Here is a 24,425-nt window from a genome sequence, read left to right as displayed (position 1 = left end):
GTTTTAAGCAGGGATGTGATCCCATGCAATTTTTTTTTTTTTTTTTTTGAGACAGTCTCACTCTGTTGCCCAGGCTGGAGTGCAGTGGCACAATCTCAGCTCACTGCAACCTCCCCCTCCTGGGTTCAAGCGATTCTCCTGCCTCAGCCTCCCGAGTAGCTGGGATTACAGGCGTGCACCACCACACCCAGCTAATTTTTGTATTTTTAGTAGAGATGGGGTTTCACCATGTTGGTCAGGCTGGTCTGGAACTCCTGACCTCAAGTGATCTGCCTGCCTTGGCCTCCCAAAGTGCTGGGATTACAGGCATGAGCCACTGCGCCCAGCCCCATGCCATTTAAATTAGAAATTAAAAAGTCATTCTGCGGTGTGGTGAATAGGTTGTAGAGGGGAAAGTGTAAAAGAGAATCAGCCAGGAAGCTGTTGACGGAGGTCAAGGAAAGATGCTGGCTTCCACGGCGGACTAGCAGTGGAGAGCGAGAAGTGGGCTGATGTGGAACCTATTTCAGAGGGAAACCCAACAGGATTTGCTGATATAGTTCAGTGTTCAATCCTTCCTTATGACTGCAAAGGAGGAAAATAGGTTGTCCAAACATGACAAACACTGTTGGAAATTTTATGTCATTTGATTTATTCATTTTTTATTTTTATTATTTTTCTTTTTGAGACAGTCTCCCTGTCGCCCAAGCTGGAGTGCAGTGGCGTGATGTCGGCTCACCACAACCTCCACCTCCCGGGTTCAAGTGATTCTCCTGTCCCAGCCTCCCGAATAGCTGGGACTACAGGCGCACACCACGACACGCAGCTAATTTTTGTTATTTTTAGTAGAGACGGGGGTTTCACCATGTTGGCCAGGATGGTCTTGAACTCCTGACTTCAAGTGATCCACCTGCCTTGGCCTCCCAAAGTGCTGGGATTACAGGCGTGAGCCACCGTGCCTGGACGGATGTCACTTTAAATACTTTTTTTTTTTTATTGTAAATGTCATAAAAGACCACTTCGGAAAAATTGGAGGGAAAACACAAAAAGGAAATGAAAATCACCCACCACACTATTAGCAGAGACCATGAGGATTTACCTGTTGCTGTATTGTTCTAGGATTTCTCTACATATGTACAGTAAGAGACTAAGTTGGCATTTTATTTTTTGAGGCAGGGTCTGGCTCTATCAATCAGGCTGGAGTGCAGTGGGGCCATCACGGCTAACTGCAGCCTCTGCCTCCCGGGCTCAGGCTGTCCTCCCATCTCAGCCTCCCTAATAGCTGGGACCACAGGTGTGCACCATCACACCCAGCTAATTTTTGTATTTTTTGTAAAGGCAGGGTTTCACTGTGTTGCCCAGGCTGGTGTCGAACTCCTGGGCTCAAGCAATCAACCCTCCTCAGCCTCCAAGAAGCTATGACTACAGGCACGCTCCACCATGCCCAGCTAATTTTTAAAATTTATTTTTGTATTTTTTGTAGAGACGGGGTCTCACTATGTTGCCCATGTTTGTCTTGAACTCCCGGGCTCAAGTGATCCTCCTCCCTTGGCCTTCCAAAGTGCTGGGATTCCAAGCGGGGGCCACTTTGCCTGGCCTAAACTGGCATTTTCATACTCATAGTTGCGCAGTCTGATTCTTCACGTTATATTAGACCTAGACCCACCGCCAGTACTTTCGTTCAAGGCCCTGTCATTTTTCGCCTCCGTGCAGGCCTTCTGCTGACAGGCTCCCCGCTCTGCGCAGCCCACCCACTCTAAAATGCTTCCTCTAAAATGCAAATCCGATGCTTCACAGTCCATGGTGAAGCCCCGTTGGTTGGGCATTGGGGTCGAGGGCAAGAGCAGTATCCTTGGGGGTTACCCGACCCTGCCACCCTCCCTTTGCGAATCGCAACATGGACGTTGTGCCACATCTCCTGGGGATCTTGGGTCCAGGTAAGAAACAGGGCGGGAAGCCGTCCGGGCACCCCAGGGCCTCACTGGGGCCTCCAGGGACGAGGGGGAAGGCCCTGCCAGCGCAGGCGCGCTAAGGTCACAAGGCACGCTTAGGGGCGGAGCCTCGCGGGGTGCGCCTCTGGGATAGGCGACCACGGTGTCTTCAAAAGCCCCGTCAGGGCTGGCTTCCTGGGGCCGGACCGACTGTGGGTCAGTTTGCACCAGCGCCCTGGAATCGAGTTACGCGCGAAGGGGCAGAGTTTCTGGAGGAAACCACAGCCTCTCAAGCGCTGACCGGGTCTCAGAAGACGCCCGGCAGGGCCGCTTGGCGGGAACTGACCACGCGCCAGGAAGGCTCTCCAGGGACCTGCGCAGACGCGTGTGGGCGGAGTCGTGCGCGGGGGGCGGGGCTTCGGGAAGGCACCACAGAGAGGGCGGGGCGTAGGACCTGCGCTTCGTGGGTGGAGTCGGAGCGGCGAGGCGGCGGTCATGCGGGAGGCGGATGCACACGCAGGCGGAGGCGCCGACGGCGGGGATGGCCAGGGTGGTCACAGCTGCCGCGGGGTCGTGGACACAGCTGCAGCTCCGGCCGGTGGCGCTCCCCCAGCGCACGCGCCAGGTTCCAGCAGAGACGCCGCGTCTGCGGCCAGGGGGTCAGGAATGCGGCCGCACATATTGTATCCTTTCCGAGCTGGGGGCTGCTTGCGGCGGGGCGAGGGCTGGACTCCGGGAGAAAGAAAGGAGGGCGGGCGGGAGCCGACGGAAAGGGTAGCAGGGGGGACCGGGGCTGGGGTATACAGTCAGAGGTGGTCGGAGGAGGGGAAGAAATTGAAATGGAGGGAGCTCTGCTAACGGTGGCCTGGGCGAGGTAAGGAGTGAAGGGGGTGACGCTAGGCAGGGTGACCTGAGGGGTGGCTTCAGAGGAGCAAGAAGGCCTGAGACATAGGCAAAATCGTATCAGATGGCACCTTAACCGAATGACCCCCAGCACCCTCAGCGTGCCTTTCCCGACCCCCTTGGAGGCGGAAATCGCCCATGGGTCCCTGGCACCAGATGCCGAGCCCCACCAAAGGGTGATTGGGAAGGATCTCACAGTGAGCGGCAGGATCCTGGTAGTGTAAGTTCTGAAAGGGACCGGGGTTGGGGGAGGCGACCGATGGAGACATGGGAGACACCCAAGGATGAGCCCTAAGGAGCGCCAGGTGCGCTGGGCCGGTCTCTGCCTGAGGGGCTGTGTAATGGCAGGGCTCCCAAGGGTTTGCTGTATTGGGTGCCTGAGGGGCAGAGCGAGGGACCAGGAGTTGCCACCTCCAATTTGATTTTCTTTTCCCCTCACTTTTAGCCGCTGGAAAGCTGAAGACTGTCGCCTGCTCCGAATTTCCGTCATCAACTTTCTTGACCAGCTTTCCCTGGTGGTGCGGACCATGCAGCGCTTTGGGCCCCCCGTTTCCCGCTAAGCCTGGCCTGGGCAAATGCAGCAAGGTCCCACTTTGTGTCTCCTCCTAGGCAGTGCGTCCATCCTTCCCTAGGGCAGGAATTCCACAGTTGCTACTTTCCTGGGAGGGCTTCATGTTTTATCTGGTTCTTAAATGTTTGTTGCTACAGAAAATAAAACTGAGCTACTATTCCAAGTCTGAGTTTATTTTCAGCTGCAGCACCTCCCAGTATTCTTGTGCTTGGGTTGCTGGGGAGGTTCTAGAATTCAGATATTCAAGGAGTACAAGGAAATTGAAGACAATTTAGGAAATGGAAGAAAATGAAAATCAATTGGGTTCTGTCATTCAGAATTAACTACCGTCAACATTTTGGAATACTTCCTGTTTTACAGTTACATTTACATAGTAAATGTAACTGTAATATACACCACATAATATTTGCAAGTTTAGTGTTAAATTTTTTTCCTGATTTTTAAATCTAACATGAGCTTTTTTCCTCTTAACGATCAGTGAAGAAAGTGCTGGGGCAATTGACTAGTGTCTGGGGCAAGGAGTTGGCTCCCTGGAAAAATACAGTGTCTCCAGCGTTAGGGCTCTTTCGTAGATTCTATCAGATTTTCTGAGAGTGGAAAGGAAGAGGTAGAACTGCTTTTATTCTCAGAAAATAAGGAAATGGTTTGATCCTTTTGAGTCTTGCTTTGAAGATGTGCTGTGTGGGACCAGAGCAGCTCTTACTGTAGGCTTGTTTCCCTCTATGGAAGCAACAAACACCATTCTGGGCACCCTGGCCAGTGCTGCCTAGGTGAACGTGAGCTTCTCTATCCTGGTGGGTGGGGACAGCTGCTACTCCTTGTCCTGCTTGCACACTGGAGTTTCTGTTCATCCTCACCTGCTGGTGACGGCCTTCCCTGGTCTTGGGTAGCTTCCTCACACGCCTCTGCTCACCAGTAGTCTTAGTCCGCTGAACACTGGAGCAGGAGCCTCTGTGGATATCCAGGGTTCTTTCCCTGTGCAGCTCTCTTCTCTCTGGTTCTCCGCCCTGCAAACTCCAGCTGCTGGGACGCTCTGAATCAGTTTCAACTCCTAAAGTCCGGGTGTCTGCCAGGCTCCACCAGGAAACTCCACACAGGACACTGGGCCAGTCGCATGGCTTACCTTGTTTCCCAGCTCCCACACGTCACTGTCCCTCACTGGCCCACAGTCAGTTTTTTTATACTCTGCATTCCATATATTTTGTCTGGTTTGGGGTGTTTCATTTGGCATGACATATCCAGTCCCTATTACTCCCTATGGAGGAACAGTTTCCCTTTGTAGAATCTGGGGAGCTCTGCCAGTGGTGACGGTGGCACTGGCCTTCAGCTTATGAAGATGACACTTTCCTCTCTCCCTCTCTTTTGCTCTCATTCCTTTCTTCCTTATTATTTTTTAGACATTAATTATTGATGAATAGTTGACAATTTAGATCTTTCACTTTTTTTTTTTTTTTTTTTGAGACGGAGTTTCACTCTTGTTGTCCAGGCTAGAGTGCAATGGTGCGATCTTGGCTCACCGCAACCTCCGCCTCCCGGGTTCAAGCGATTCTCTTGCCTCAGCCTCCCAAGTAGCTAGAATTACAGGCATGCACCACCACGCCCAGCTAATTTTGTATTTTTAGTAGAGACGGGGTTTCTCCATGTTGGTCAGGCTAGTCTCGAACTCCCGACCTCAGGTGATCTGCCTTGGCCTCCCAAAGTGCTGGAATTACAGGCATGAGCCACCACGCCCAGCCGATCTTTTATTTTTTAATTATTATTATTTTTTTGATACAGGGTCTGGCTCTGTCACCTAGACTGGCACAATCACGGCTCACTGCAGCCTTGGTCCCCAGCACCTCAGCCTCCTGAGTAACTGGGACCATAGGCATGCACCACCATGCCTGGCTAATTTTTTATTTTTTGTAGAGAGGGGATCTCGCTTTGTTGCCCAGGCTGGTCCTGAACTCCTGGGCTCAAGTGATCTTCCCGCCTGGGCCTCCAAAAGTGCTGGGATGACAAGTGCGAGCCACCACACCTGGCCCCAATTTAGCTCTGTTTCACTTCCTCTTCCTCTCATGATGCTTCTGGTAGATTCCATCCATTTCTGAGGGATTTCCCCTGAGCTTAAAACTGCCTTGTTTTCCTGTGGCTTAGTTGTCATTATCACGTGATGGTAATATTTTCAACCATCTCCCTTATCCTCTGTCCTCTGTCCAGATGGTTCTGTCTGGGCCAATGGCACAGCTGTCATCCCGCAACTTCTCTTTATCCTGGGCTACAATCCAGTCCTGCAGTTGGTTGTTACGTGGACATGTCTAGTTTTGGTAAACACCTACAGTCCTATAACCACCACCACTGTCTGGCACTGTGGCCCCACAGCTGGATGGCTGGAGCTGGCAGCTTTTAAACCCAACTTAGGTGGCTGTCCAAGCCACCCTATTTAAAATTGCATCTCAAAAACAAAACAAAACAAAAATAAAAACAAAAAAAGAAGAAAGGCCAGGCACGGTGGCTCATGCCTGTAATCCCAGCACTTTGGGAGGCTGAGGCAGGCGGATCACCTGAGGTCGGGAGTTCGAGACTAGCCTGACCAACATGGAGAAACCCTGTCTCTACTAAAAATACAAAATTAGCTGGGCGTGGTGGCGTGCACCTGTAATCCCAGCTACTCAGGAGGCTGAGGCAGGAGAATCACTTAAACCCGGGAGGCGGAGGTTGCAGTGAGCCAAGATTGCACCATTGCCCTCCAGCCCGGGCAACAAGAGTGAAACTCTGTCTCATACAAAAAAAAAAATTGCATCTCACTTGGTTGGGCACAGTGGCTCACAACTGTAATCCCAGAATTTTGGGAGGCCAAAGCAGGAGGATCACTTGAGCCCAGGAGGTTCAAAACCAGCAAGACTCCATCTCTACTAAAGAAAAAAAAAAAAAAAAAAAAACAGCTGGGTATGGTGGCAAGCACTTGTAATCCTAGCTACTCAGAAGGCTGAGGCAGAAGGATCACTTGAGCCCAGGACATCAAGGCTGCAGTGAGTTGATTTTGCCACTGCACTCCAGCGTGGACAACAGGGCAAGATCCTGGCTCACGCCTGTAATCCCAGCACTTTGGGAGGCTGAGGCAGGTGGATCACGAGGTCAGGAGATTGAGACCATCCTGGCTAACACAGTAAAACCCCGTTTCTACTAAAAATACAAAAAATTAGCCGGGCGGGGTGATGGGCACCTGTAGTTCCAGCTACTCGGGAGGCTGAGGCAGGAGAATGGCGTGAACCCGGGAGGCGGGGCTTGCAGTAAGCCGAGATCATGCCACTGCACTCCAGCCTGGGTGACAGAGTGACACTCCGTCAAAGAAAAAAAAACATAAAAAGTAAAAATAAGATTCCATCTCACCTGGCCGGGCACAGTGGCTCATGCCTGTAATCCCAATACTTTGAGAGGCTGAGGGGTGAGGATCACTTGAGGCCAGGAATTCAAGACCAGCCTGAACAACATAGCGGCAACCTATCTCTACAAAAAAAAAAAAAAAAGCCTGGCATAGTAGACTGTACTTATACACCCAGCTATTCAGGAGGCTGAGGTGGGAGGATCACTTGAGCCCAGGAGTTTGAGACTGCACTGAGCTGTGATCTTGCCACTGCACTCCAGCCTGGGCAACACAGCTACACTCTGTCTCAAAAAAAATAAATAAATAAATTGCATGTCACCTTCTCCCCACCTGCATTACTTAACAGTCCTGGGAGTAAGACTTTGGTAGGTGCACCATGATGGGTGCCACAACCTCGACAGTACGCAATTGTCAGGTTTTGAAGGAGTTGGCTGCAGCTGAAACCACCGGAGGGTTCTAAACAGTGAGGCAACATGATCCACCTTATATCATAACAGGATGTCTCTGCCTCCCACGCTGAGAACAGGCTGAAGAGAGCCAGGGCAGAAGCAGGGAGACTGGCATCCAGGCCGAGATAGACAATGGCACGGGAGAGCTGGGTGGGGGTGGTGGAAGGGAGGAGAATCTATCTACCTTGAATCTGTCTTGAAGGTAGAGCCACTGGGGTTTGCTGATAGGTCGGGCATGGCTCTGGACCTCCCCAAACCCTCTGGGACCCTGCAAGGAGTGGTCCTTTCTCCCATAATGGGGCTCCAGCTCATGCAGCATCCACAGGTCTACTGACCTGCCCCAAGGACAGAGCCCCACATGGATGGCATTTCCCCAACATTTAATCAGGAAAAAACATTCCATGAACAAAGAAAAACTCATGCAACTAAAGAGGAGAGAACAGGGGGTCTGGGACTGTGAGACAGGGCCAGATTCCTCAGAGGAGGCAGAAGACATAGAGTAGTAAGGCACGGCCACCTTGGCCCCACAGGGCGGGCGCTGGATGGAGCGGGCGCTGAATGGGGCGGCTGAAGGAGTTGGAGCAGGTGCAGACAACACTGAGGACGTTTGGCAGTAGGCTCAGGAGGAGGAGCGTTCTAGGGCCCCCAGGCCCAAGTCAGGCCCTGGCACAAGCCTGAGTCCAGCTCTCCAGGTGCTCAGAGGGAATAGGGCCCCAAGATGCTTGAGGGGGACCCTGTGGTCCAGCGTGGCACAGCCACAATTCTGAGAAAGCTTTGGAGGCCTCACCCCAAGTGCTGCTAGTACCGTGACCCTGCCTTGGAATGGGTGGGGTCAGCCATGGCAAGGGTGAGGTGCCAGAGGCCAGACCAAGGCTGATAATGCTACACAAAGGAAACCAGACAGGTGGCAGGGCCCAGGACAACTCAAGGAGAGGCAGGTGAGTGAGGCTGGCGACATCCGGTGGGGGACACATATTTACAGATGGAGACGGAGGCGAAGTTCGATTCAATAAATAGGCAGAGGGATATAAATAGCAGGGAGGGTGGGGCTGTCCCAACACCTGGCCACAGGGCAGGAGGGTGGGGGTATTGCTGCTGCTGGGGTGGGGGCTCGCCCTGTCACCCCTCCCCCTGCAGGGCCCAAAGCAAGGCACTAATGAAGGGGGCCTCGGTGTGCTGGGGGCATCGTGGCCAGGGTGACCTGCCCCACGATACCCAATCCAGGACTCAGCCCAGGGACCCAGGCTTGAGCCAGCCACTCCCCTGGATGGGAGGATGGCACAGGACTGAGAAGCCCCCTCCTCACCGATTCCACCACCTTAGCTGTCGCTGGACACGAGGCTGATGATCTGTTCCAGTTTCTGCCGCAACTTATGCTTCCGACAAGAGGCATCTCGGTCCAGAGCCGTGAGAATCTGGGGGAGAGGGGTCCCCTGGAGCTGGGCTCTGTAGGGGGCGCAGCTCCTGCCATGCAAAGTCCCCACTTCCCAGCTGGGCTCCTCCCTCCCACACGCCTCACCCCTCCATCCTCCCCCGCAGCCCCTGTACAAACCCCCCAGCTCTCCCCAGCCCCAAATGCCCCTCCGACGACAGCACTTTCTCCTCCTCCTCTCTACGGCTAGGGTGCGGCCTCTCCCTAGAGTGACCTGGACTCTGGACTCGCCATGCTGGATTCCCCCTCCCATTACCTCCTAGCCCAAGCCTCCCTCGCCAGGACCCCGTGACCCTCGCCAGACCCAGTGAGTGTTCTGCAGGTCACCATCCTTCACCAGCAGCAGCACTGGAAGATGGAGCCGGCCACTGCCACTCCCTGACCTGTGAGGGGTCCTCACTGGCTCAGGTTGCCAGACCCCACCAGGCGCTCTCGGGCATCCTCCCCGCTGGCTGCTGCGCCTCCCCTCCCCTCCCCTCCCCTCTTTGTGTCCTGGGGCCCTGGGCTCAGTGCTTGGGCCGCTTCTCCCTCCACACCCACTTGCGGCTTCCCTGTGAGCTCATCCAGGCTCAGGGCTTTAAATGCCATCCACAGGCTCGCAAATGTGTCCAGCCCAGACTCCATCCTAAAGTTCACACCTCTATGTCCTCCTGCCTCCGGCCATTTCTCATCACAAAGCCTGACCCATCCCTTCCAGTGCTCAGGCCCTTTAACTTTTGCCCAGTGGCCACTTTGTACCCAGCCAGTGGCTTATCTCCTGGGTCCCTCAAATTCCAGCATCTACCTGTGATCCCAGAAATAGGCTCTGTGTCCCTTCTGTCCCCAACCCCCACCAACCCTCCTGCCTTTGTCACTGGCTGCACTTTCAGGACCAAGTAACTGGGAGTCTGTGGGGATGACACACACCTCCTGGCGGTACTTGGTGACATAGAAGTAGAGCTCACTGAGTGCACTCAGGACATTGAAGTCGCTGGCGTGGAGGCGGGACTGCTCCACCAGGTAGGCATCCATGTCCTGGTCGCTGATGGATGCCATCTTTGCAATGTCTCGATAATACCTGTTGGGACCCTGAGTATGTCACTCGGGCGATATCACAAAAACTAGAACCCCTGCCCTCACTGCCCGGCCGGCCCCCGGGCTTCCTGCCTGTAGCTGGCCTGCCTCGCACAGGCAGCCCAGGGAGGGGCAGGTCCTGCCCTCTGCCACCCACAGCAGGGCGGAGCCCACCTCTCCACCCAGCTCTTGTAGTTGGGGATGTCCTTGGCGTAGAGCAGTTTGTTGGAGGGCGAGTCCTTCCCCAGGCGGTGCTCGGATGTAGAGCAGGAGTCCATGAAGGTCTGGGCTACCACCGACAGGCAGGCATCCGTGATGCTGTTCTTGTGGATGTCAAACACGAACTGCGGGTTCTTGATCACATTCACCCAGAAGCGCAGCGGCAGGCTGTGGACAACAGAGGGACATGCGCCTGAGGCTCCCTAGTTAGCCCCAAGGGTCCCCTCCCATGTGCACCTCTTTCCTGTTGGGCCGGCTCACATCTTGTCCAGAGGTGGTGAGAGCAACACATTTAGGGTGAACGGCCTTTCCTCTAAGTCTCTGCTGAACTTCTGTTCTCAATAGGTCTCAACCCCCTCCGCAGCTTCTCCTGTCACCGCTCTCACCACCTGCGACCGACCACCAGCATCTCTACCTGGTGCAAGACCCCAGAGGGCAAATGCCTCACCACCACCATCCCACCCACCCAGGCAGTCCAGCTCCAGAACCGGACGCAACAGGTCCCTTGGCTTGATGGCACTGTGTCAACCCCAGGCCAGGCCTCATTCCCTCCTGCCTGGATGCTACTCCAGGCCCTGGGTCTCAGCAGAGGCACCAGCATCTTCCGCCCACCAATCTCCAGACGGGCTGCTGGCAGCCCAGCATGGGGCGATACCAGTTGCTCTTCCAGGTGTGGCGCACGTCGGGGTCGCTGATCTGGCGCTGGTCCGCCTGCTCATCCAGGAAGTCGAACATGTACTTGATGGCCAGGGGCAGGGCCGAGCCCCGGTGGGCTGTGCTGAACACTGTCTCAAAGAGGTCATCCACGAACTTCTGCAGTGTGCCCTGTGTGCGGCAGAGACGTCACAGGCTATGAGGGAGCCAGGTCAGGATGTCCCCAGAGCAGAACAGATGGAGGCAGAAAGGCTTGGCAAAGAGAGGGGCTTCCCTACAGGGCCAGTGGCGTCTCAGATAGACACGGCCTTTATCTAAGGCTCAGAGTTCTCATAGCAAAGACCCTAAGAAAGACCCACTGGAAGCAAATGATCCACGGCCCCCTCCCCTGTAAGGCCGGGACAACCTCTGGGCTGAGGCCAAGGTGGCGAGAGGCAGGCCCACACCTTGGTGGCCAGCAGCCGTGTCAGGTAGATCTCGGAGACCATCTTGCTGCCACGGTCCCCCTCGCGATGGTCGGCATGGTCGTGGTTTTTCACCAGGTGCCACAATTTGGTGCCCGTCTCCTGGTCAGGCGTAATCATGGGTGCCCGTGAGCGGAGGCTATCAGGGCTGCTGGCCGTGCGGAGCAAGCTCTCTGGAGCAGAGAACGCATGTGACCCTTAGGCCACCACCTGGCCCCTGCCCCACTCTCCCGGGAGCTCAGCCACGTGTGGGGACCCATCTGCCCTCGCTGGCCGACCCTCCATCTACACTCCACAGAATCGATGGCACTTGGAAGTGGGGGTTCCCTGGGACGGCTTAAGCAGCCTCGAAGGGCACACGGCCACCACACTGAGGACACCTACCGTAGCGGCTGAGGGAGCGGGTGAAGGTGAAGGAGTTGGCCATGTTATAGGCAGACACTTGTTTGGGCACCAATGCCACCAAGGAACCATCTGTCACCTGGAGGCCCCAGAGACAGAGGGAGGCAGTGCAGGAAGCTGAGAAGCCAAGGAGCCCCCACCCACCCCCACCCAGGAGGGGAGCCCACGAGTCCAGCGAGAAGGGCGAGGGGAGCCAGGGCCACTGCTCCTGTGTCCTGCTGCAGCTCAAGGCAGGGTCCTGGCTCCCAGGTGGCCCTGGGGGGGAATGGGCCCCAACCTCTCACCTGGTAGTGGGCCAGTGAGTTGAGCCTCTTCCAGTCACACTCGATCTTGGTGGTGACATCCTCATCCTGGAGGATGATGCGAGTCATGCGGCCCTGGCGCCACTCTGTGGGCCACAGACAGCCCTTAAGATTATGCTGGCAGCCCCCAAGTCCCGGCCCACTCCTCTTAGGGAACAGGGTTCAGGTGGGGAGCGGCAGAGCCCACAGAGGTCACACGGCACAGGAGGGGATGAGTGGGAGCCAGGAGGAGAGGGTGGGGACCTCACCCAGGTCCATGTCCTCAGCTTTGGGGCGCTGGGAGTACGGAATGCCCTTGTACACAGTGTCCAGCAGCTTATCTTTGGCCTGGGTGATGCTGTCACAGTTGAGAACCTTCACTGGGACCTGGGCACTGCTCTCGTTCTCCGGACACACGCAGTGAAGGGTCTGAGGGGAAAGCGGACTCCAGTGTCAGTCTGGGGCGAGGCCTCTCTCTGCACCCACACCTCTGGCCCGCCTGGGACTGCACTCACCAGTGTCTTGTAGTCGATCTGCTGACGGATGAGCTTGTCCTCGCTCAGGGAGTATCGTGCCTCGCCCGTGATGGCATCAATGGGGCCCTTCTCCATCTGCTGCTTGATGGCACAGTAAAGCAGGAAGAGAGGCTCCCCAGCGCACTCCTGCAGCCAGGGACAGGTGCACAGCTGGCTGCCTGCCTGACCACTGGCCGGTCCTCTGCCACCACCTCCCTGCCGCCCGCCCACCTGGCACACCTTCAGAAACTTATGCAGCAGGAATGTGAACCAGTTGGTAAGCATCTTCTCAGCCACTGACTCTGTCCTAGGGCAAGAGAAGGGGGCTCAGGCCTGGCAGGGGTGGGGCTTGGGCAGGGCGGAGGGCCGGGCAGGACAAAGGCGTGGCCTGGATAGAGCGAGGCAGGTACCTGCGTAGCAGCAGCTTGGGGTGGTTCTTGCTCTCGAGGTTTTTCTCGATGAGGTCAGCCAGCAGTTGCTTGAGCAGCCCCGTGGCATAGTCGAGCCGGCTCTGCAGGGCCACCATGGTGAGCGAGGCCACGGTGCCGCGGTCACGCATGGAGAAGCTGCTCTGGGCCTCCAGCGTGTGGATGAAGGTAAGCACAAAGGCGCGGCTGTGCAGCAGCTGCCCGAAGAGGCGCAGGGCCTTCTCCACGTTGGGTGGCGTCTGTGGGAAGCAAGAGGTCTCAGAGGGTGGGGGCGGCCCTGAAGGGAATTGGGGGGGCAGGCCAGGCAGAGGCTCACATCCAGCTCCTTGAGCACCGGGTGGGCCTCGATGCCCGGGAAGAGCACGCGCACGGCATAAGTCCGGTAGTCCAGGAAGGGGATCTGCACCTCGTCCATGTGGTTAGTCAGCTCATTGATGTCTGTCTGCAGCTCTGCGAAAGCTGGGGGGTGGAGAGAGGGAATGAGTGGGCAGGAGGGACGTCCCCAGCTTCCACACCACATCCCGCCCCGCCTCAGGCACCTTCCTTGCACTCCAGGGCCACGCGGGACTCCAGGTTGTCCATCTGCAGCTGCAGACGCTTGAGGGTACGGTCCGCGTCCTGAGTCTTGCGCTTGTAGGCCACCAGTACAGCCGTGATGGCCAGCAGCAGGAGCCCACCCCCCGCCGCCAGCCCCATCATGGCCGGTAGGGTGAGCGCCCGCTCTGCCGAGATGTGCAGGGTGCCCAGCCAGAACTCCAGGCCACCCACCAGCACCTGTGGGGACAGGCCTGAGGTGAGCTGACCACCACGCCCACCCTGGGCTGCCCAAGGGGTCTCCCCATCCCCACCTACCATGACAGGCTGCCGGCCAGTCTGGCTGGGTGAGTCGCACAAGAGTTGTGTGTCCGAGACTGTGAGTGAACACGGCTGGCCCCCTATCAGCACAGTGTAGTTGAGGCGGGAGCTGCCAGCTGCCGCGGGAATCAGGTTCTTGCCCTGGGGGGGGAGGACAACTTCAGTCCAGGACTCTCCACTTTCCCGCCCCTCCCTGCCCCCACCCCGCCCGCACCTTCAGCACCACGTGGGAGCCCGGTTTGACGTCCAGCACGCCAGAGGGCCCCAGCGGCTCAAAGCTGGGATCAGGGTAGTAGGTAAAAGAGGAGCGGTTGAGGGAGCGGGCTGTTTGCACGTGGTCCAGCAGGAAGCCAAACTCATCAGGGTGCTCGCCTTGCGCCCGAGGCTGGGGCCGCCCAAGAAAGATGCCAGGGGCCTTACACAGCATGGCAGTGTCGTTGATCACCTGGCATGTCTGTGGGGACAAAGGTGGACAGCCAGGCACGTGAAGCCGTGGGCTGCAGGGTCGGGATGGGGCAGGACAGCTGGTACTCACATTGGTGGTCTCGATGCCGCGGTACTTGGCACGGACCCGGGGCTCCTGGACCGTCAGCAGGTGGGTCCCACTCACAGTGATGGCAGTGCTTCCACTAGGGACAGGGCAGGGGCCTCAGGCTCCCTCCTCCAGTGCACCCACCCAGCCCTGGAGAGTGATCGAGGCTGCCATGGCAGCCCAGGCCTTCCCTGACCCTGGATCACCTAGTGAGTGCCGGGTACTGTGCAGCCAGGACAGCTCCACCCCCTCTACCAATGAGGGCCTAGGCTCCAGGAGGGGCCCAACCAGAGGTCAGAGACCACCCAGTCCCTGAGCCCTCTGGACACTGCCAGGCTCCCCAGTTCCCCAGGGTCTTACTTGATGATGCTCCAGGTGGGCTCAAGGCGGGTGACGGTGGGGTCCTGAGTGTAGGTGTAGATGACCCCGGGGCTGGAGATGTTAGCCCGGTCAATGGCAAGTGTGATGGGGGCCTGGCTGGGGCCCAGGGTGGAGACAGGTGAGATGCACACGATCGCCTTGGCATCTCTCCTACATTGGCAAGCAGGGTGCTTGGAGTGGGTGGCCCAGGGCCCTCAGCCACGTGTCCCCACGGCCCCCCACACAATGCCCAACCCAAAGCTGGCAGGGCCCCGGCCCACCTTACAAACTGGCACTCGCTGTCCCTCACAGTCACTGTGACCCTGCTGCCAGCATCCAGAGAGCTGCCTGAGATGGTGAGCCGTGTGCCCCCTGACGCCGGGCCACGGCTGGGACTCACTTGGTCAAACGTTGGGGTCTGCGGGAGAAGCTGCCCTGAGGGGAGGAGCTGGGCCAGGCTGCTCCACACGCCCCTTGCGGGAGAGAGAAGGGACAGGAAGGGGGAGGGCCGGCAGCCACGCACCACAAAGCTGTAGAGCTGCTCCGACTGCGTGCGGAAGTCAGCTGAACAGTCACCTACACACAGCTCCACGGGCCCCGGCAGCGGGCTGGGCACCAGCGACTCCTCCATCTCACACACGATCCTAGGGCTCAGAGAGCGTCAGGGCCGGCCAGGCCACATATGGCCTGGGCACCCACACAGCCACACTCACCTCTCAGCACTGATGTACTCGGCCGGGATGGAGTTGCAACGCACGCCAGCCACCCGCAGGCCCACCTCTCGGGACAAGAGGCCCAGGTTCTCACCCACGATGGTGACCCGGGTGCCTCCTTCCTTGGGCCCCACGAGAGGGTGGATCTGTGGAGCAGGATGGGCAGTGAGAGAGTTGGCTCAGACTCCCAGGTGCCCTGTTGGCAGTGACCAGGGGCAGTGAGGGAGGCTGACCTGCGTGATGCGGGGGTGGCTGCACCGGGTGCCCTTCTGGCTCAGGTGCATCCAGTTGGTCTTCGGGGCCGGGCAGTGGGTCCGCAGCTGGCACCTGTGCTCTGAGATGCACCAGCCACAGTTGAAGCGGGGATCAGCCTTGAGGCAGAGGCCACAGCTGGGCCGCTGAGCCCAGCACTTGTACAGGAGGGCTGCAGGCACAGAAGGCACTGCTGACGGAGCAGGCAGCGGCAGAAAAGTGGAAAGTGGGGAGCACTAGGGCCCCCAGACCCAACCCCAGCAGTGCCGATTGCCTTAGGAGGGAAGCTCCCTAGCCCATGCCTTCACCTCGGAAGCTGGGAGGCTTGTCTATGGGGAAGTCTCCATCCCAGACCACGGAGAAGTCCAGCTCGGTGTCACCATGCTCATCACCTTCATAGGAGTACTGGAGGAAAGGAACCCATGGGACCCCAGATAAGATGTGCAGAACCCCTACCCAAGATTTTCGCCAGCTGCTCCCCTCCTCCAGGTACAGGAATCCCTAGCAGGAGACTCAGAGAGTTCCCTGCCAGGGAGCTGGGCATAGACAAGAACGATCCATACCACACCACAGCCCAGACCCCGAAGGGAGGCAGCGGGCGGGACCTCACCGAGGCGTTCTGGCACTGCACACTGCTGCTGTTGAAGCGCACGGCAGGCACCCGCTGCTGCCGCCCCTGCACCCGCACCACGCACTCATAGTTCTTCTGGCCCGACTGCGGCTGAGGTAGGTTCTTAGCCCGCAAGGTAAGAGGCTGCATGACCCCAACGGGGATCAGGAGGTCCCCACTGGGCAGGATCTCAGGGCAGCCCTGGGGGGAAAGCGCCTGTCAGCTGCACACAGGGCCACCCTTCTCCAGGCCCAGCCCGGAGAAGGCTCAAAGAAACCGAGAACACATAGAAGCCGGTGGCCCCACCCGCACCACAGAGCCCAGCCCCTCGCATGCGGCGCCCGCCTCACCTCAGGGCTATGGACCCTGCCCTCCTGGAAGGAGCACTCGTGGGGGCGGCTGGTACACGCGTGGCGGTACTTACACCAGTGGCAGGGGTAAGGGCTGCCAACACAGGACATGCACCTGGGGGGGAAGTGGCTTCAGAAATAACAGAGGAGGCTGCACTGCCCCTCACTGCTCCCCAATAGGACACATCGGGAACTGAAGGAAGAAGGCAGCCATATCAGGGGACAGAGAGATGTGGGGATGTCAGGGGCTATCAGGACCTGACAGTTAGCCCCTGATGCCCCAGAAACAGCTGCCCTGAAGGTGTCGCCTGTCCCAGAGGTCCCCTCTATCCCCAGTGGTAGGGACGGGTGCTGGCCAGGTACTCACGACTGGAGGACGCTGCAGTTGTAGAAGACAAAGTCAGCACCAGCAAACCTCACGCCTGTCTCCTTGGAGAGAAGCTGCAGCCGCACGGTGCGGGTGGCCCCTGCAGCAGTCCCGGGGTGGCCGTGAACTCTCTGGGGGTAGGGAGAGGCCCCACCCTGCCCCACCCTGGGCAGCCCCAACCCACTGACCGTGCCCCCTGGTAAGAGCTCGGAGCTCCTGGAGGGAGGGTGAGGGGCAGAGCAGTTCACCGGAGGGCAGCAGGATCGCCTCGCTCTCCGCCGCCTCCTCGAAGGCACAGCTCACGCCCGCACTGAGGTCTGGCACGTTGTGCAGGGTGACGGTCAGCTGAGGGAAGCAGAGGGCTCAGGGCAGGGCGGACTCCCAGCACACATGTTCACACCCAGCCGGGCACCCCCAAGCTGCTCACCTGCACCCCAGGCGACGTCACTGACACATTGTTGGGCCGGACCCGCACCTGGACACACTTGCTCAGCTCCTCAGCAAAGCCGTGTGGGGCAGAGGCGCCCAGACAGGCCCCTTCGCGGCAGCACCTGCACGGGGTCGGGCCAGAGCCGGTCCCGCCACTGCCCCGGGAGGGCCCAGGCCTGTCCAGCTCACAGTGCCAGGCAACAGCGAGCCTTGGCCTCGTCCCCTGGGGCCCGAGGGACGTCACTCGGGGTGGAGGTTCCACTCATTAGCTGGAGAAAGTGGAGGAGGGTGGGGGGAGGCCGCAAGGGCACGGCTGGGTGTGGCTGGCTCCCCCTGGCCTGTGGGGCCCTCCAACCCCCGGAGCAGGGGCCCCCGCCCTCACCTGTGCTGCAGCACACACCAACCACAGTGTGGGTCCCCGGAGCCCAGGCAGGCTGCGCAGCTCTGGTACTGCTCACAGGTCTCCACCGGGAGCTGGCTCACCTGGGGACAGCCACGTCAGCACCCAGCCCGTCCCCGCCCCACCACCCACCGCCACCCACCACAGGCCCACCTGCTTCTCACTCAGGAGATAGATGTGCCGGTGGTCCGGGCTGAAGAGCAGGTCTCGGAGGATGGGGCTGCCATCTACCACGGGGACTGTCTCATACAGGTGGGCATCCTGGGAGCCATCGACCCGCACCTGAGCCACAAGACCAGCCCGATGCCACCACAGCCTCCTGCACCTGGGACATTGTCTTCTCCAGCCAGAGACTTTGGAGGTTGTGGCTGAGCTGAAGTCAGGGCCTGGTGGGGTTCAGCACTCACACCCACAGCCCTGAGGCCGAAAAAAGGAAGGTGCAGACGCCAGAAAATGCTCTCAGCAAACAGAAGGACCAAGTGATTCGTGTTGCCCAAAGTCAGGGGATGCACTGATTAGGGGAATGAGGTAGTGGCGATGGTTGTGCCACTCTGCAGATCCACAGAAACCCACTGAACTGTGCACTTTAAAATAGGTGAATTGGATGGTACGTGTTCAACAAAGCTGCTACAGAGAAAAAGAGGGTCTCAGGAACAGAGCAGGTGGGCCAGGAGAGTTCATCATCCTTCTCCACAAACCCTTCCCTGCGCCCCCAGACCAACTCTTGCCCTCCTGGGGGATGGCACTGCATCTACGAGGCAAGCAGGATGAGAGCACTGCAGTCCCCCGACTCCTACCTATTCAACACGTACCTGAGTGCCCAGGAGTTCATCTCCCCCTTCACGCCAAGCTACCCCCAGATCTCCAGTGGAAGCAGCTGCAGCCCCAGGGCCCATGGGTAGGAGGGGAAGGATGGGAAGTAGTGAGCCAAGGAGAGGTCCGTCCCAGGGATAGGGAGGCTGGAGGGGCAAGGCATTCGCTCCCTTATTCACTCAACAGAGGACCCAGCAATGCCGGCTCAGCCCCAGCCCTGCTTTCGTGGCAGGGAGACCCCACAATAGATCTGTTCTCTGTCCCCAGAGCCATACGAAGCTGGCAATTCAGTCCACAGTGGGAACTGGCAATGGTGAGGGTGGGCGGCCGAGGGGCCACCCGAGGAGCAGGGCCAGGCGCCTGGAACCCAGCCAGGGAAATCTCCCTCCCTGCACCAGCCGTGTCCTCTCCTGTCCTGTCCTCAGGGCTCTCCTGTGTGTTCCCACCACCAGCCTTGTCCCATATCTGAGACTGTCCCCACCCCCACATGCCCAGGGCTCTGGGGGCCACCTTCTTCAGGCTGCCGCTGCGCGTGCCAATGAAGACCACAGAGTGCTGGCGGTAGGTGTAGGCGGCTACGCTGGCCATGCCGTCGGTGCTGTCGGCCAGCAGGGGCAGCCCCTCGATCACACGCAGGCCTCCCAGAGGCTGGTTCAACACCAGCCCGCAGAAGTTGCCGTTGATCTGCATGGGCTGGTGAAACAGAGGAGGAACCCGTGAGAGTCAAAGTTCCCAGGCGCAAGCACACAGCAGCCAGATGGAGGCCGGCAGTTCCTGTGTCCCAGAAGACAGCAGGATCTACAACTCGGTCCCCTCCAGCCAGGCCTGACTGCTCGCCCGAGGGTGCTCCAGGAAATTGGTGGCTGCGGAGGGAGACAGAGGAGGGACAGCAGGGAGGGAGGAGCGAAGCCTGGGCCCACAAGACTCTTGTTGGCTCAAGACAAGGGGCAACCAGGAGACGGAGCAAGGAGGAACGAGCTGGGAATGGAAGCAGAAGTGGGGCACTCGGCAGGCCAGAGAGAGGGAAGGAGAGGGCAGGGACCCCTGGGAGGGAGAAACAGGTGGAAGGGCAAAGGTGCCACTCCCAGGGCCATGGCAAAGCCTGGGACAGGATGACTGGCCGTGAGGCCACGCTGGGCATGGCAGACCTGGGACAGGGCAGAGGACCAGTGTGGGGTGATGAGGGGCTCACGGTGTTGATGCAGGGCAGCTCCTTGTTCAGCAGCCAGGGCAGAGCCAGAGTGCCCTCCCCACGATAGCAGGACTGGATGCGGCGCCGGATGTGGGCATTGATGTTGCTGAGGGTGAAGAGGCAGAGGATGGTCTGCCGGGGTGGGCTGGCCCGGTTCTTCTGGCCCTGAGAGAAGATGATGAAGAGGACGTCCTCATCAGCCGGCACACCCAGGGCCTGGGCCAGCAGCAGGCCAGGCTTGGCCAGGTGGGCGCTCTGCACCAAGCGGTACTCCACGCCGCGCCAGGAGCAGCCGATGGGGAATTCCACGTATGAGTAGAACTCTGAGTCCCCCGCGCACATGCGCACAATCTTGGACGTGAAGAATTTCTCGCCCGCTGTGTCCAGCAGCGTCTGCTGGGTGTCCAGCTGCAGCGTCAGGAAGTACACGAAGGAGGCGCTGACGAAGCCGTAGATGTAGTAGATGTCAAAGGCAGGGTACAAGGACAGTGTGTCTGAGGGGATCTTGATCTGGGAGGAGACAAACTCATCCTGGTACACCTGGGGAGCAGGGGGAGGAGACAGCATCAGGTGAGGCTCTGTGCCAACATCGCGGGCCACCGCCAGCTTCCCTCTGCATCCCCCTCCCGCCTGGATGATCACAGAGGCCCAGGCCAGAAAGGCTGCAGAGGGCAGGGCGACCAGCCTCCCTGCACACAGCGGACCCCTGCAACCTGGGTTCAGGCTGTCATCCCAACCCTCCGCAACCTGTCTGCATCCCAGACACTGAGGAGCCGAAAGTTCCCTCTCAGAACAGGGCTCTTCCGGGAGGCAGAGCCAGGACTGGGTGGACGAAGGAGGGAAGGAAGGCTCACGCACAAGACTGAACATGTCCGCGCTGTCTTCATCACTGATGAGTTTGCGGGAGCTCAAGGTGGGGAAGTACTCCGACTTGCCGTCAACAGCAGTGCCCACGAACAGCTTGCTGGGCCCCTGGCCCTGCTCCACAATGACACCAGCCATGGAGTCGGGCTCCTGGGCCCCTGACAGGTAGTGCTCCTTGCGGTGGTGCGGCTCACCCAGCTTGAAGAGGTCGTCCAGGCGCAGGAACTGGCAGATGCCCTGCCAGATGCTGCCGCAGGCCACCAGGCGGCGGGCCGCATAGTCTATGAGCAGCAGCTTGTTGATATTGTCCACGGGGGCCAGGCGGTGGGCACACACGCGCATGCTGGGGGGCGGGTAGCAGCGAGCGTTGTCCTCGACGGGCCCCGTGACATGGGCCCGCAGCTCAGTCAGGTTGGGGGCCAGCTTAAAGACTCGGTTCACTGCACCCACGAACACCTCCCCAGTCACCCGGTGCACAGCCAAGTGGGTAAGCGTGGTGTCTGTCACCACGAAGGCACGGAAGGGCCTGTTGCCCAGGGCCCCCCCCACGGTAAGGAAGAGCAGCAGAAGGAGGCAGACAGAGGGCATGGCCGGCAGCCGCGCCTGGGGACAGGCCTAGGGAGAGACGGTGTGTGGGAGTCAGAGGCCTCGAGCCACAGAGGCCTGGGCCATTCACCCACCACCCCACCAAAGCCACCGTGACAGGAAGAGAGGAGGGGCCTCCGCCAGGGCGCATGAGTGAGCAGCCAGCGAGGGCAGGCTTGGGGGCCATCAATCGTCCCTCAGCCCCCGTGCTGGAAAGGAGCCAGGAGGCCTCGCCTCAGCTGGGCCACACCCAAGGGGGTAGCAGAGCAGATGCTGGGAAAGGCCAGGCAGGAGGCCCTCCAGAACTGAGACCCCAGATGCCACATCTCAGAGCCCGGGGCAACCAACAGCAAAGAACAGCAAGCCCCAGGCCTCTGGGCTGCCCCCAACGCCTGAGCTGAGGGGAGAGGGACGCAGGGACAGAATAATCGCAAGCTACACCACCTGGAGTGGCACTGCCACCAGGAGCCCTGGGACAGAGGTCTGGGGAATGGAGGCCTGATGCAGGATCCAGCACCACCATGTCCCCTGCAGGGGCCCCAGCTGCCTCCCGGACAAGGGCCTCAGCTGGCCGTCCAGGAGCCCGCTGTCTGGCCTCCCCGATGCAACACAAAGCCAAGTCGCGCCTGCCCCTCAGCTACACACCCAGACACACATCAGTCAAGCTCTGCTCAGCCACAGCCTGCGTGGCTCCCCCTCCAGACCCAGAGGTTCACTGGGGAAGGGAATGTACAGGGGGCCCTACCTGCCCTTTGGAGTCCCAGGAGCCTTACAAAGGAGGAGCAATGTCCCCAAATACAGTCAAGGCCTTGGAGAGACAGGGCAGGAGCCATAGGGACAGTGCTGGGACTGGCACTTAGTCCCCAGGCCACACCCAGTCAGCCCCAGGCTGCTAAGACAGCAGAGCAGTGTCGTGGCAGCCAACAGCTCAGCGCTACCCTCTCAGTGCCAGAGCCCCCGGGGGAGACAGGAGGTACCCAGCTTGAGGGCGGGAGGCGGGGGGAGGCGGGGCGGTGCAGGGAACCAAACCAAGGAGGCACAGGAGAGAGGAAAAATAATGCATTTGCCAGGAACAAGGAGCAGGCCCAGCTTGAAACTGCAAAGTTTCAGCTCAGATTGATCACCTCTCCAGGGCTCTTTTGTCAGCTGGACCCCTCATGCAACAGCTGGAGAAGAAAGGAAGGCCAAAGAAAAGAGAGGCCACATCCTGTCTTCACCTCCTCTACACCCCGGGAACACAAGCCTAGGAACAGGCTGGGGACAGGTCAGGAGGGAAACCTGGGCAGGCAGAATTTCAGGCCCAGCCCCCACCTGTAAGTGGCAACCTCGGGCATCACAGGTACAGCTGGGCCAGCAGAGAGCCTGAGAAAGGGGCAGCCCCACGCAGAGACGGGGGTCCAGCGGCCGCCCCCCCACACCCCCCACCGTGCTGCTGGTCCAGTTTGCCCAGGCCCCATCAGGGCACCCCTCGGCGGACTCGCGGAGCCCTTAGCGGGAGGGAAGTACAGCGTTGATCCTCCGAGGGGCCGCTCCCCTGCGACAAAGGGTCCTCTTTGGGCAGGGGGCTGGTCTTGGGTTGGCGTCCCCACCACGCGGGGCACAAGGGGCCAGGCAGGCCGGCGCCGACGGGCAGGGATAGGGCCTGACCCCCACAGGCCGAGCCGGACCCCCGGGCTGCCGGAGCCCCGGGCCCCGAGCTGGCTGGCCCCGCACGGACGGCGAAGATGACGGCCACCTACCTGTCCCTCCGCTGGCTCCGGGTGGCCGCCCTCTGGCCACGTGGACGCGCCCCCGAGCCCCACCGCGGCTCCGCTCGCGCGCCCCGGGCCCCACGCGCGCAGCCGCCGCCGCCGCCCACACACTGGGCTGGCCCGGGGGCCGCCGGAGCCTTTTAAACCCGGACCGTACCACCGCGCGGGGCGGGGGCGACCGGGGACGCCCGGCCGAGGGGGACGCGGCGGCAGGGGACGCAGGCGGGGCCGCTGATCCCCGGGGCCAGGGGCCTCGCGCGCAGCCCCGACCCCCGCGACCTGAAGGGGGACCCGCCCGGCCAGTCGACCCCCTTCGCTCGATGGCCGCGTCCGCGGCGCGCGCCTCCCCCGCGCCCCGGCTCCCCGCCCGCCGCCTCGGGCGACCCCGGAACCCGCGCGCGCCCGCGCCACACCCCCTCGGGCCTGGGGCGCGCGCCCGCCTCGCCCCACCCTGGCGCTCGGAGACGCGCCCGGGGTCACCTGCCACCGGGGCGCGGCCTCGCTGGTCCCGGCCTCTCAGGTGCACCCCCGCCGAGGAGTCGCGCCCCCAGCTCAAGACACGCCCCCGACGGTCTCTAACCCGGAGGGCCTGCGGCGACAGCCGTCCAAACCAGCCCCTTCCCCGGCGACCCTGAACCGAGGGCTTTCTTCCTTCCCTTGCTTTCTTTTTCCTTTTCTTTTTTTGTTTTGTTTTGACACAGGGTCTCGCTCTGTCACCCGGGCTGGAGTGCAGTGGTGAGATCATAGCTCACTGCAGCCTCGACCGCCCCAGGCTCAAACGATGCTCCTACCTCAGCCTCCCAAAGTGCTGGGACTACAGGTGTGAGCCACCGCGCCCCGCTAAGGTTTTCCTTTTCATTTCCCTGATGACTAATGATGTTTAGCATCTTTTCATGTGCTTGTTGGCCTTTTGTATATGATTTCTGAAGAAATGTCTATTCAAGTCACTTGCCCATTTTTATTAAACATGTATATGGATAGATAGATAGACAGATTTTTCCCCCAAGTGGAGGTCTCGCTCTATCACCCAGGCTGCAGTGTAGCGGCATTGGATCATGGCTCACTGCAGCCTCGACTTCCTGGGCTCAAAGGATCCTCCTGCCTCAGCCTTCCAGGTAGCTGAGGCCACAGGCAAGCACCACCACGCCTGGCTAACTTTTCCTATTTTTGTAGAGAGAGACAGGGTCTTGCTACATTGCCCAGGCTAGTCTTGAACTCCTGAGCTTAAGTAATCCTCCTGCCTCAGCCTTCCAAAGTACTGGGATATGCTGGGTGCAGTGACTCAAGCCTGTAATCCCAGCATTTTGGAAGGCTGAAGTGAGCAGATCACCTGAGGTCAGGAGTTCGAGACCAGCCTGGCCAACATGGCTAAACCCCATCTCTACAAAAAATACAAAAGTTAGCCGGACATGGTGTCATGTGCCTGTAGTCCCAGCTACTCAGGAGGCTGAGGCAGGAGATTCTCTTGAACCTGGGAGGGGGAGGTAGCAGTGAGCCAAGATAATGCCATTGCACTCCAGCCTGGGAGATAGAGCAAGACTCTGTCTAAAAAAAAAAAGTACTGACATTATAGGCATGAGCCACCATGCCCGGCCCTCAACTGACTTTAAGTAAAAGAGATCACCCTTGATAACGTGTGTGGGCCTCATCTGTTTAGTTGGATGGCTTTAAGAGCAAAACCTGAGGTTTCCTGGAGAAGCAGAA

General features: G+C 59.4%; 2 protein-coding genes across 6 annotated transcripts; one reads left to right on the top strand and one right to left on the bottom strand.

Annotated features, from left to right (window-relative positions):
- Positions 1–2,022: 2,022 nt before the first annotated feature.
- On the top strand, positions 2,023–3,541 carry LAGE3 (L antigen family member 3). Its single transcript, XM_054473100.2, has 3 exons — positions 2,023–2,593; positions 2,905–3,033; positions 3,259–3,541. Exons 1-3 carry the CDS (start codon positions 2,406–2,408, stop codon positions 3,371–3,373), a joined length of 432 nt encoding a protein of 143 aa, XP_054329075.1. The 5' UTR covers positions 2,023–2,405; the 3' UTR covers positions 3,374–3,541.
- Positions 3,542–7,563: 4,022 nt separating this feature from the next.
- PLXNA3 (plexin A3) lies at positions 7,564–22,903 on the bottom strand. Of its 5 annotated transcripts, XM_063660647.1 has the most exons (34): positions 22,710–22,884; positions 20,380–21,000; positions 19,522–20,061; positions 18,840–19,022; positions 18,329–18,475; positions 17,670–17,798; positions 17,499–17,599; positions 17,115–17,238; positions 16,876–17,032; positions 16,688–16,787; positions 16,321–16,435; positions 15,971–16,171; positions 15,669–15,765; positions 15,342–15,532; positions 15,109–15,254; positions 14,919–15,039; positions 14,677–14,813; positions 14,396–14,566; positions 14,039–14,132; positions 13,718–13,957; positions 13,501–13,644; positions 13,188–13,422; positions 12,965–13,107; positions 12,631–12,887; positions 12,461–12,527; positions 12,221–12,367; positions 11,975–12,134; positions 11,709–11,812; positions 11,407–11,503; positions 11,005–11,195; positions 10,560–10,729; positions 9,860–10,072; positions 9,539–9,689; positions 7,564–8,615 (listed from the first exon to the last, which is right to left on the bottom strand). In XM_063660647.1, the coding sequence occupies exons 2-34, from the start codon at positions 20,971–20,973 to the stop codon at positions 8,520–8,522; spliced, it is 5,763 nt and encodes a 1,920-aa protein (XP_063516717.1). In that variant the 5' UTR covers positions 20,974–21,000; positions 22,710–22,884; the 3' UTR covers positions 7,564–8,519. The 5 variants fall into 5 exon arrangements, 4 of the variants coding, with proteins under 4 accessions (XP_063516717.1, XP_063516716.1, XP_054328267.1 ...); XM_063660646.1 differs by having other exon boundaries at positions 18,329–18,393; positions 18,840–20,061; positions 22,710–22,890; XM_054472292.2 differs by lacking the exon at positions 18,329–18,475 and having other exon boundaries at positions 22,710–22,881.
- Positions 22,904–24,425: the final 1,522 nt, after the last annotated feature.

The sequence above is a fragment of the Pongo pygmaeus genome, chromosome X (assembly GCF_028885625.2).
Source record: "Pongo pygmaeus isolate AG05252 chromosome X, NHGRI_mPonPyg2-v2.0_pri, whole genome shotgun sequence".
NCBI classification, from domain to species: domain Eukaryota; kingdom Metazoa; phylum Chordata; class Mammalia; order Primates; family Hominidae; genus Pongo; species Pongo pygmaeus.
The sequence above is the reverse complement of the archived record's forward strand: the minus strand, read 5'-3'. Positions and strand labels throughout refer to the sequence as shown.